The 13,120-nt window shown below is 31.0% G+C and overlaps 1 protein-coding gene across 3 annotated transcripts; it reads right to left on the minus strand.

Annotated features, from left to right (window-relative positions):
* Positions 1–2,725: 2,725 nt before the first annotated feature.
* On the minus strand, positions 2,726–7,797 carry LOC125810178 (GRF1-interacting factor 3-like). 3 transcript variants are annotated; one of them, XM_049489704.1, is made up of 4 exons: positions 7,596–7,797; positions 4,974–5,050; positions 3,448–3,532; positions 2,726–3,375 (listed from the first exon to the last, which is right to left on the minus strand). In XM_049489704.1, exons 1-4 carry the CDS (start codon positions 7,671–7,673, stop codon positions 3,013–3,015), a joined length of 603 nt encoding a protein of 200 aa, XP_049345661.1. In that variant the 5' UTR covers positions 7,674–7,797; the 3' UTR covers positions 2,726–3,012. The 3 variants fall into 3 exon arrangements, with proteins under 3 accessions (XP_049345661.1, XP_049345663.1, XP_049345662.1); XM_049489706.1 differs by having other exon boundaries at positions 4,974–5,095; positions 7,596–7,687; XM_049489705.1 differs by having other exon boundaries at positions 4,974–5,115; positions 7,596–7,687.
* Positions 7,798–13,120: the final 5,323 nt, after the last annotated feature.

Raw genomic sequence — 13,120 nt, forward strand, 5'->3', positions numbered from 1 at the left:
ATGGTTCTTTGTGCATACATGTGAATTTTATTTGTGAGTGTGAGTTGTTCTTTGATGCTAAGTCCTTCATTTATATTCAATCTTTTGAATTGAGTGTGTGGACTGTTTCTTCTTGTGAGGACATTTGTTTCATGATGGATATGTGATTTTATTAACTTTCTTTGATGAGAGTAGGTGAGCAAGCTTAAATTTGATGAGTTCAAAGTCCTACCTTGAGGTTAGGAGGTTAGAGGTTTGTTGTTTATTTGGATGTCTTGCATAATTGAGAAGTCTACTTGATGTTTTGAAATTGGTATATGGCATAATTGTTTGTATTCACCAAAGTGATGACATGATTTATTTGAGATGAGCTTTAATGTTTGCTCAAGGACGAACAAAAGTTTAAGTATGGGGTGTTGATGTGAGGCCAAAAATACATATTTTAATTATTATTTGCCTCACATTTGTTATATATATATGTTCTTTTTTAGCATTAATTTTATTAATTGTGCTAAATAGTGTAATTTATTTGTAGGAGTAAATTGGTGTAAAGTTAAAAAAGTTTGAAGCTTAAACGAATTAAAGATAAAAAGTTGAAGAAGAAAATCAAGCAGGTAGCTTAATAAATTAAACTTTATACAATAATATATATTTTGGTCGAAGTAGAATTGGAATTGGAATTGGAAATTTCCACGTGGCATCATATGAAGAATGAAGAATGAAGAATGAAACTCGGCAGAGCACTGTTTACGCGACCAGGAATTCTTATTACGCTTGTTTTTGGTTTTTCAATTTGTTTTGGACTCAGTTATTTTATTTAGGATTTTCTACATCTATAAATAGTTCATAAAAATAATTATTATGGAAAGAGGAGCTCAATTAGGAGAGACATCAAAGTAGTGGCTAAACGCCCTTGTTCTAGGGCTGTAGCTACGAATCAAATGTTGAATATTTAAGGTTCATGAATTAATTATTGGTTGTCATTATAAGTTACTTTTATATTTTTGTTTTAGTATTTCTTGACTGGCCATCTAGAGATAAATATATTGTTTAATCTTAAAATCAAGAGAGGAGTGTTAGATAGACCAGAGAATATATAGAGAGCTCGATCGATCCATTTAATTGAGGTGATTTGTGTTCAGGGGTGACGCCTGGACGAATAACTTACTTGGTTACGAAACAGTATGAAATATAAATGCTCGCCAGTTAGGCTTGTTTATCACCGCTCAACGATGTAGTTAGACAGCTAATTGGAGTAGGCGACTAGATGTTTGATACCCGACTCATACAATTAACCCTGTAAACCAGTAACATGACAACTAAAATTAGTTATAAGCCAAGAATATGATACATGAGATTCATTGCATGCTGCAGCCCTAGAATTTTCCAATCATTGTAAGTAATTTTATTATTTTGTTCTTGCATTCTTTTCTTTTGGCACTCTTAAATAAATAATTAGACTTGTATAATTTAGTAAAAATAGTTAATTGACAAGTCTTTTGGGTTCGATAATCTGGTTCTTTTAAGAGCCACTATATTACTTGTGCTATCACGTACACTTGCGTGTTCAATTGGGAGCAACAGATGACAAGGATATTTTGAAGTCAATGGGTGGATGGAGTGTTATTTTGAGGTGTTATTTTTCACAACAATTATTGTTGGTCGGATCCATTTTAAACATGAGGTAGCAGCCACACATTTTAGCTGTTGGATTTCATATTAGTTTATTATTTATATTTTGCTGCTAGATATTGTCTTGGTTTTAAAATTATTAAAGTACAAATTGATTATTTCATATAATAAAAAAGTGGTGGATGACTCAAAGATAAAGATGATTAATCTTATTTTAAGATGTCTATTTTTCATATACTTTTTTCTCCCATTATAGAATCGTACGAACGTTTAAAAGTAGATAAAAAAGATAATAGAGATTATGTCTCACAAAAATTACACTAAACACCAAAATTAGTTTTGACAAATTTAAAGGATCTAAATTGTTTAATGATATATTTAAAGGATTATTTTAGATTTATTCTTTTTTGGTTTTTCTCTAAAATAAACGTAACTATGTAATTCAAAAAGAATAGTTTTTCTTCATTTTAAATTATGATATCTTTTATTTCAAAATGAAATATTGACACCATGAAGGTAATATTACTATTATATAAATTAACTTTGATAATTTTGTTAGAATTCAAGTTAATTTAATTTTAAGCTTTTTTTTGTCTTAATTTGAGTCTAGAAAAAAGGAAGATACATCTTCCCTCGTAATTTATTGCTAATTATTTGATTAGATTAATTTTAAAGTATATCACATTCCATGATATTGACATTAACGACTGATTTTATAATTATATGAAAGAGGAGTGTTTGTAGATGGAACAATAATTAATCATCTTAATAACATTGTTTTAACGATTTAAACAATTTGAATAATTTCTAGAAACACATAGTAGAGAATAATTTATTATTAGAAGGAAGGAACGTACATTTTCCTACATTAATTAATTAATGTCCCATTTAATAACTTGTGTAAAATGTCAAAATTGCCTGTAATTTAAAAAATTATTTTGTGACTAAAATACTTATTAATATAATCAATGTACTGTTAAGGAAGGTGAAATGTATCATCACTAATGATGTCAATATATAAGGAAATCCAAAAATTATTTTCTTCAAAATCCGTTTTTGTCACACAAAAGTATTACTAGTAGTGAGGTAAAGCAGCAGCAACAACAATAACATATTCAGAATAATTTTATTGCCGATAAGACTCACTATTTGAAATAAACAGCATCAGTTCTATGTTATTACAGAATTACAAGCACTGGTACACAAACTAAACAAGCTTTCTTCCTCTTAACTACACGTTGGTTAACTCGAACGAGAAACAGAGAACGCGCTCAGGGAAAACACAACCTACCTAGTCCTCTCTCTATAACACATCATGAAAAGCATGACATACAACATAGTTCTAAACCCCTGCTATGAACTGCCCTTAGTGGACATATTGGTACATTATTAAGAAGTTCATCACTTGCGTTCTTCCGAGACTTGGGCAGTCACCGAGCTAGCCTGACCATCAGCACCCGCTTCAGAGTTGTCTTGTTTGTTTCCTCCGCGTGCATCACCAGCACCTGAAGTTGTAAGCTGGCCAACATTACTTGTACTACCAAGAGTGGAGTGCATTCCACTGTTGGCACCTCCAAGTTGCATACCTTGCTGCTGTCGCTGTAGTTGTTGATGTTGAAGCTGCTGCTGATCGTGTAGTTGCTGTGGGTTGTTGAACTGCAGTGGCATCTTTGAAGTAAACATACCTTGTTGTTGAGTCATGGCTGCAGCCTGATGGTGCTGCATGTAAAATCCTCCTTGTTGCATTGCAGGATGAGGAGCCATCTGTATGTCATGACAAACACCATAAACAAAACGCACATAAGTAGTAAATAAACTAAGCTAGTCGTCACTCACTTGCGTTGGAATAGCTGGTGATTGTGGTTGAGCATCAGCAATAGCGGCCAAGTACATCAAGTTCTTCTGAAGTTTAGCCTGGTACCTAGATCATCAGGATGTCGAGCTAAATCATCAGTAAAGGAAACACCAAATGGAAAATCAATTTAGCACTTCCATAGATTGAGTTAGGAACAAGACAAATGTATCTCATAATGAAATAGGAATATTAAGACCACCGACCATTATCACGTATGACATAAAAATGCTAATCAAATTTTAACTCCAGTGAACTTGGTCAATGAATGGTAATAGTTGATTGTCACACTATACATTTATTCTCTCAAATACTGCTAACACAATTAATCAATAATTATAAGCTCACACTAATGTAACATAACTAATCAATACTTGTAAGTTCTGATTAAATCTCTGCAAGTTTATCACCTATTTCTTTATTCAACTAATCAACTACACCTAAAGCCCAAACTAATTGCAGCCAAACATGAGAGGTTTCCGTAATTATATTGTGCCAGAATCTGCTGCTTTAGCTTGAGCCATACCATCATCTCCTATGTTCCCCTTAGCCAGTCCATACTGTACCCGCAAATCTGAAAATCATCCCAGAATTTTATTTTGACACTCTTAAGACTTGTTTGCACTCGATCGTGAGAGCTCTGTTTCTCTTTTCTGTTGAATCGTGACCATCTCTGTTGCTTGCCTTCACCTCATGAAAAGACAAGCCTATCTTCTCCCGCACTCCTCCTAACAGCTCCCTCATCTACCAAAGGTAAGGTCTCACTTCTGTTCTAAGCTCTCCCTACCAAAAAAGCCTCCCCCTTTTTCCTTTGCTCCGTTGCTACAAAGGGTGTCAACTGTGTTTCAAGCAGTCGATCCCCCAATAGATCTCTTTCTTCACAGGAGGATAATCTGAAGAGAGAAGTGTAAAGAAAAAAGAACCAAGTGTAAAAAGAGCATGTATGTAAATGTGCATGTGTCACGCTTGAGAAAATAATTATAATATAAAATATCAATTACAGACTATGATTAATAAACAGTACATCCATTAGCTCAAAAAAAAAAAACACCCAACTGACTAATTAGCATTGCATTTCTCACCTCAGTCCTTTTGCAAATGCAGACTCATCCTTATTATCACAAAATGCATCTTGCCTAAATCTACCCCTCAATCTTTCTACATACATTTTGTCTTAACGACATACCCAAAACCTAATAAAGCCTTCAACTCAATTACTACACCAAAGCAAAGACCGGCATCTGGTTACAAACACGCAAGTTGGGCCTCGAGAAATTTTGGCCAAAGTGCATCTGGTGGTTGTTGCCTATGCTCATTTAAATTATATCAATTAAACTAGCTCTAGAAGTTGGTTGTGGAACTTCAATACAAGATCTCAAAATCTTGTCTTTCGTACATGACATCATAATTGTGACATGTCAATGCTTAAAACCAAAAGAACATACAAGTTCAAGTACCAAAAGGGATAAGAGAGCATAGAGAAGAGTTGAATGGGGATGCCACCACTTACTGTGCACATTCAGCTAGTTTCCCAAGATTTTGATGGTCCATTATGGCCAAAATCAATGTCTTGTTCTCGTCCAGGTACTGCATCACATAACAAAACCCATTTTACCACAAGAATCCTGACATCTGAAAATATAAAGAAATACCTGAGGTGGCCGCAAAACCACTCAGCCGAGTAAGTATTTATTCTTTCAAAGTAGTTGTGTCATAAACATAACTGTGAACCATTCACCTACATTCATGAGAAGATTAAAAAGTACCGAGTCCATAAATAAAAAATTTAATGAGAAGTATGTCTCATTCTTCTAGTTAAAATGTCGAAAATAATATTTGGAAATTGTCAAAAGATATTTCATCAAATGTTCTAACCCTAATTATTTTCAAATATTTTTTTACTACTTGTGTTATCCAATCAACAAACATGATCATGCTGTCGATTTCAAAATAAATTCTTGCAAATTGGTCCAGTTGGAACATGGGTTGACTCCTAATTGCTAGAGAAACTATTCCAGATCTTCAGTAATCATAAACATAACCACCTTTTAAAAAAATTTGTAAGAAATGGTTTTCTGAAGTTCAAAGCTTAATGCACAGATAAATATACTAACTCGTGTTTAATCTATAGATTACCATATTAATGGACTAAGCATCAACGTATTAGTGAATTCAAAAGAGACGTACTTACAAGATATCCCTAAACTGTCAACCAATCCACATTATTACAGCAGCAATGATAGACACCTTATACCGGATATCCTCGTTCCTAATCCTATCTCTCCTAGTATGCCCACACATCCATCTCAACATTCTTATTTTTGTTATTTACATCTTCTTGACGTGCGAGTTCTTGACCAACCAACGCTCTGCCCTATACAACATAGTTGATCTAATCACCACTTTATAAAACATACCCCTAAGGCTGTGGTACATTCTTACACACAAGACTCTCGATCCGAGCCTCCATTTCATCCCCTCCCCCCCCCCCCCCCCCCCAAAAAAAAAAAAAAAACTCCAATACAAAGTGTAACATCCTCGTCAATCTCCCAATTTCCTTGGAATATTGACCCCACATATTGTAGTTCTGGTGAAGAGTCAGTCAGGGAGGACAACCCAAAGCTTGGGGAATATTTGCCCAAGTCGCCACTGGAAAAGACAGAAGTTTTTTGCAATTATAAGGAACTAAGCAATTAAATTCAACCACAAGAAAATGGCGGAGGAGGAGCTGGCACATAAAGACTTCAGAGATAGAGAAACCAGTAAGGCATGGGATTCTTTTTACAGCAAACAAATGATATGATAATACAAGCGAGGAAGAAGAGAGATGAGAGGCCGAGTGGGTGGTGCTTGCATCTGTCAACACCGTGGTTTTGCGAATTGTTGTTGTGATGGTATATGGTGGGTTTTTGTTGACTGTTTTTGATGAGTTTGCATTTTTTTCCTTCTTTGTAAAATTCCACCATAGCTACCATCTTTCATAACCCTCACTATCACAAAAAAGCTCAGGTCAGATAGAGAATTACACCACCCATCCCCTGTCTACTCCATCACCAATAAACCCCTTTCTTCTGCTAGAACACCCAACAATACACCGGGTATATGACCCCTGACCACTACATTCAGTTAAAGCCACACCTTTACAAAGTCAAGACTGTCATTTGCACCTTCCTTCTATTAGAGCTTGATTCGGAAAAATAAAGTTTATATATCTGTGAAAAATGCTCTTGGTACAATATGGAAGGTCAAAGAAAGCTAAAGGTAATACACACATGGCGGATGAAACGTGAGAAAGAAAGAACGAAAAAAATTAACTATTAAAGAAGATGTGAAAGTGTGTGTCAACAGTCAACACCTAGTTCTCATTTCATATGCAAGTCAGCTCTTAGGATGGAAATAATTCCATTTTAAAAAAAGTCTATGGTAATAATATAGGTGTGTCACTGAAAATCCGAGACAAGTCCAAGGGGGTATTTATCCCTTTCTCCTTGAGCTAAAGTTACATTTTCTTTCTTTGCCTCATAATTCCTTAGTATGAGAGGTAAGAAGAATATCATAGACCATTGGTTCTTACACAAGAAAAGAAATTCAGATGGATAGCCAAGACCAGTGATAATTCTATGATGAAATAACAACGAAAACATCTGAAGTATTTGTCTTATAATCCAAATGATTTAACGTACAAAGTTAACATAACCTGCCTCCTGATAAAGACTAAAATAAAGTACTACTATCAAATAAAGAAACTAATCCAAGACTATTAGGCCATTACCCCATTTTAATCAAACAAAGGTCTATAGGAGACCGTCTCTCTATCTCTCAAGCTAAGGGTTTAGTCTGCGTACACTCTACCCTCCCCAAGCCCCACCTACAGAATTACACTGGATATGTTGTCGTTGTTGTTTTGTCCATAGGAGTATGGAACACATCCAAACCCCCAACCCACCCACCACCCACTCCCTTATTTGAAAGAAAAACAACAAAATTACTATGTTATTACCTAGAGACAAATAAAGTAGTAATCTTTATCATTTTGAAAGACAAAACAATTAAATTCCACAATATTAGCTATTTATCACACAAGAAAGCAAAAAAAGTAGAAATTAGTAGCAAAAGATAAAACTAATAATACCTTTTGAATCTGCTCAGTAGTGATATTAGGAGAAGGAAAAGAGGGCATCATTGGAATCATGGGTGGTGGTTGCTGCATCCTTGTAAACTGCTCTTAATTATGATTCTTTCACAAACCCTAGTTTTTCTAATTGAAGAACAGAATGGGGAAAATCCCCAAATTTTGAGTGTTGGGTTAGGTGGAAGAGAAGGGTGTGTCGGGTTCCGGTTGGACCAAACGGGTCGGTGGATGCTTCTCCAAAGTTTCGAACTTTAAGGTATCGCACCAAATTCTTATTCAAGTCATGTTGAGCCTAATCCGATTTTTAGTTCCCTAAAGTAAATTTGGGCGGGTGATGACTAAATCTGATTTTTATTTTAATCTATTTTAATATCTCTAATTTTAATCTAAAACTCATTCTTTTGACACACCTAATTCAATTAGTTACGTACTTGAACTTTCATTTTGTTAGTGAAAGCTCGATTTTCTATCTTGTAATTCTCTTCCTTCCTCAATTCCTATTGAAATCTTAAAAAGAAACAAATGTTACCCTCTCAATTTCAAAATAAGTGAACTGTTGAGGCAAATGGATATATACATACATTAAGAAAAAAAGTTTAGAACATAAATTGAACATCACTTTCCACTTTTACTTAGGGGTGTGTGTCAATCGGTTCGGTTCGATTTTAAGTATTATCGGATCGGTTTATCAATTTTTAAATATGCTAAACCGATAACCAAACCAATAACATATTTGTTATTGATTTTCAATTTATCGATTTTTGGTCTTTAACGGTTCGGTTTTTTGTTTAACCAATAAGAAAATACTTTCAAAACAAATATATGACTTGTCCACCAATTTGACGCGAAATTAAAAAGAGAGACATCAAATTATTACTCATTGAGTGCAAAAGTTCTGCTTAGTGTAGTAAAAGTATAGCAAATACTCACAATTCACAACCCTAGTTGTTGCCTAATTGACGAGAAGGAGTTGCTCGGATGGTAAGCACCCCTCACTTCCAACCCGAAGGTTGCGAGTTCGAGTCACCAAGAGAGCAAAAGGGGTGGGAACTCCTAGGGAGGGATAAAAAAAAAAGTTGTTGCCTAATCCTTGTCGCCATCGTTGCAACCCTAGCCGTCACTGTTCTTAGTTCTTTAGGTTTTGATGTTGTGAACCTAAAGACTAACGTAATGCTAAAACCTAAAGGGTAAATGCAGATAGCAGAGTTAAGTAGTATTAATTGTGCAGGGTCCTTAAGCTTTAGTCTAATATAGTGATTATATTAATATTTTTGTTTGATATTTATGTATGACAAAAAATTAGAATAGTTAATTATTATATTCTTAATGAGTTATTGATTAACCCAATAACTCGATATTAAAAAACTAATATCAAACCGATAACCCAATAGTTTTCTTTTATAAACCATTAAATAACCGCTAACCCAATAATAATAAACTAATAACGTTTTTTTTTATTTATCGATCGATTCGATTTTTGAACATCCCTACTTTTACTCCCTTTTAGTTATTTTTAAATTATCCTTGAAAATATAAATAATTCAAAGTAAAATAAAAAATATGAACAATTATAACTTTCTTGAAATTATCACCTACAAAATGTAAATGACAATAAAAAATGAAAGAAATTTTCAACAATTCTCCTAAACCTTAAACAATTCACTTATTTTGAACTAATAAAAAAGAAAGCTCAACAATTTAGTTATTTTGATATGAAAGGAGTATTGTTTTTGAGGAAGATAATCGGGAAAATTAATTAAGCGTGACAAAAAAATTCCAAATTTAGTTATTATTTTTCTTCTTCTTCTCTTGCTACTAATACTTTCTTCTTTTCTTATTACTTCAACTTACCTAATTTTCATATCGAACTCTGTTCATATAGTACTGTCACTATTTTATAAGTATTTTCTATCTTTTATCAGTATAAATATCAAATAACTTTGTTCTTTAAAAAATAGACATATAAAAAGAAATTATCTTTTTCTCTCTATTCAAGCTTGAATTCAGATTTTCGATGAGTATTGTATTTTCAATGTACAGGCAATAAGCTTGAAAGGGAGGTTCGTCATGATATGTGGAATTTTGTATAAAAGTGAACGACACAATTTATATTACAAAAAAGGATTTAAAATATTTTTAAATTATGTGAAATTAAAGAAAAATATTCTGATCAGTTAAAGTTTGATCTAAAAATACTTCTGCCGTCAATAATTTGATCAATAGGATATTTGAAAGAACTACAACGACACCATTAGTCATGTGATATATCCAAACACTTAGAGGTCATTTGATTTAAAATCAGAATATCCAAAGATTATAATTCTAGAATTAAAATCAAAATTATAGCCTAAATAACTTATTCCACCTTTTATTTATATGGAATAAATTTAATCCAAAAGTTAACCAAAATAGGAATATTGTTGATGTAAACATAATTGTTCACTGAAAATGGGAAAAAGAAGGACACGTAAATATAAGGCCAGTAGGCCATAATGCCTTAAATTGAATAAAGTTATTGATTGAGAGTGTAAATTAAAGATGCTAAGAATCAACCATTCTACTTATTAAATAATTCTCATCGAAATATTGAGTGTTCGAATTTTGAAAAATGAGCTTGGTTGGTTTAGTTTATATTTTAAAAATCGATTTAATTGATCTAAATTTTTTTAAGAAAAAAATCAATTTAGATCCAATCATAAACATCCCTAGTCATATGAGCATATATTGTCATTGAGAAGGATATACTCTGCAAAATCTCATATGGTTCGTTATAAAGCTAATATTTAACTCTTGATAGTTTTAACTTTGAGTTTAGGGTAAAAAACATATTGGAACTATCAATTGTTCTCTTATCTTACTCGATATATCATCATCTATGTATTAAAATATATCTCGATGTGGACTAGACCAACTATCAATTATTTTCTTTTTGCAATTGAATTATCACCATTTACTAAATTAATGTATTTTTTAATATATCGATGGTGATAATTTAAGTAGAAAAAGGGATAATAGAGATGTAAATCCCGCGAAAAAATAATAATTCAAATATATTATTTCTTTAACTCTTTTTTACTTTCTCTTAGGTATAAAATTTGAATCAAAACTATTAAATTCAACTGAATCTATTACTAACACATTAGCTCTGCTCTTGATTTTGAGGGTAGCCTATTGCTACATGTTTAGGGAAAAGTAGCCAAACAATTCTTCACATTTATATTTTTTGCATCCACATTTTCAAGAACATATATTATTATTATTTTAATATTATAGCATTTTAATATTATATTAAATTGCATTATTGTATTCTTAATTTGACAATGTCAAGTGCTGCACGTTGACAATACTTGTTGTGTATTCTTTGCAGTTTGCACGTTGAAGGGCAATAAAGTGCTGCCTTTTGTGCAGCATTTACTTGTTATTGATGGCATTTCATTCCCCTTAATTTTCAATTAGTTTGTGATAAAATGTGGTAATAAGGTTCTATGAAACTCCTATAATTACTATATACCTCGTTATGTTTGTGATTTATGTAACTCTTAGGCTATTCATTTATTCAATTTACTATCCATAATTTTCAAATTCATTGCACGAAAGTATTCCTTACCTATAAATAGTATGGTCTTACTTTGTATTGGGACAAGTGAAAAAGAATGAGAAAAGATGAGAAGTATTATATTGTCACGATCCAAAAATAGACGTGATGACACTCGTCTAATTCCACCAAAACAAGTCAGCCTCAAACCCAACAATATGAAAGAAACTAGGGAATCAACTCGCGCTTCGAGCGATCGATAAAAACTTCGTATTTAAAATTTTATTATATATATTTTTCTTTTTGAATGTTGAAATGACATAATATAACTTCTGAAATCTAAAATGAGTTGTTAGTTTATTTTTTGAAATATAATCTAAACACACTTTATAATTTTTATTCATAAGTATTTTGCAAAACTTCTAAATTTTTAAAAGCAAAACTAAAATGAACAAAGAATTACAAAGAAGGAATGGAAATGTAAACAAAGAAAATGTGTAACATTTATTAAGTTGATGGAAGGCTTCCAAAAAATTAAATATAAAATTATATATAATTCTTCAATCATGTTTCATAGACAACAACACTAATATTTTTTAAAATGTATTTCTTTTGAAAAGATATATATAAAAATAGATATTCTTATCATTAATATGAAAAACGATCGGAGTAAATTAATCAATATTATTTATATGGTCATGTAAGTATGTAACTACTATTATGCATAATGACTGCTATGATAAATGTCATTAAAAGTAAAAAAATTGATATTTTAATATATTAAATTCAATGTAACTTGTTTTTAAAATATTAATAATTATTATTTTGTTGCTTATTTTTCAATACCAATAAATATTGCATTGATTTCTATATTTTTCTAATAAAAATGTGATATGAGAAAGTAAAAAAAAATTATGAGATGACATTTTTATGCAATATTTATATTTTAATTTCTAATATAGGAAAATTTTCAAAATATGAAAAAAAAAATTATATTAATGATATAAGAAATTTAAAAACTCTTAAAAGAAGATTAATGAAAGAAAGTTATAGCATTGATTAAAGGAATTAAATGTCCTCTTTAATTGGAAGATCATTCTTTCCTTGTTCTCCTCATTTAAAAAATTTCTTAAGTAATACTATTTCTTACTAATTGGTTAAAAAAAATTATTTTATATCAATTTCGGAAATTATGAAACAAATCAAGATTATATGGAACAATTGAAATGAAATAAAAAAAAAAACTAAAAAATAATAATACATATAATTGGCAACTGACGATTTATCATGATATGACATTTACTTTGATGAAAATCATATATATATTAATCAAAGATTCATCACAGAAACAAAGAAATGTTCACAATATTTGATACATGTTCAACAAAATGAAGAAGGAAGCTTAATTATTTTGGAATCTTCATAAAGAGAGAATAAATTTATAAGTATATATATATAAAATAATATATAATTGATAATAATCAGTGTTGAAACTTATGTATTGGATGGTTGCTATCTGTTAATATTGTACGGTTAATTTAAACATATGTTTGTTTTAATTTGAATGCACTTAACAACCATAATTGTAATATAATAACTATTTTAATGATCGAATATGAGGGGAGGAGATATTATGGGAATTCTAAATAAAAATTTGAAAAAATATTTAAATTATTATCCAATCAATATTAATATTCAAAATTATTACGTGATTTCTCCCCTTATTTAAGACTCACAATTATATAAGAAATTTTAATAATCGAGTATATTAAGACAAATTTATTTAAAGAGAAAAAAAGAGAGAAGAAAATGATAATAGATTCGAGAGGTACTTAAGGATATAAAATAAATAAGGAAAAATGCATTTTTATGTGATATATATATATATATATATATAATATTGAATTTTAAAAGATAAAATATAAAATAATAATTTAAATGCAATTTTACACCATAATTGAATAATAATTGTTTTAATGGTTGGAAAATG

This window comes from Solanum verrucosum, unplaced genomic scaffold, assembly GCF_900185275.1.
Source record: "Solanum verrucosum unplaced genomic scaffold, falcon-dt-bn FXZP01000281.1, whole genome shotgun sequence".
Classification (NCBI taxonomy): domain Eukaryota; kingdom Viridiplantae; phylum Streptophyta; class Magnoliopsida; order Solanales; family Solanaceae; genus Solanum; species Solanum verrucosum.

Coding starts and splice junctions, on each gene's coding strand:
- LOC125810178 (XM_049489704.1), bottom strand. CDS start 7,673: ATGCAGCAACCACCACCCATGATTCCAATGATGCCCTCTTTTCCTTCT. Junction 5,051..7,595: donor CTACTGAGCAGATTCAAAAG/GTATTATTAGTT, acceptor TATGTGATGCAG/TACCTGGACGAGAACAAGAC. Junction 3,376..3,447: donor CACCAGCTATTCCAACGCAA/GTGAGTGACGAC, acceptor CATGACATACAG/ATGGCTCCTCATCCTGCAAT.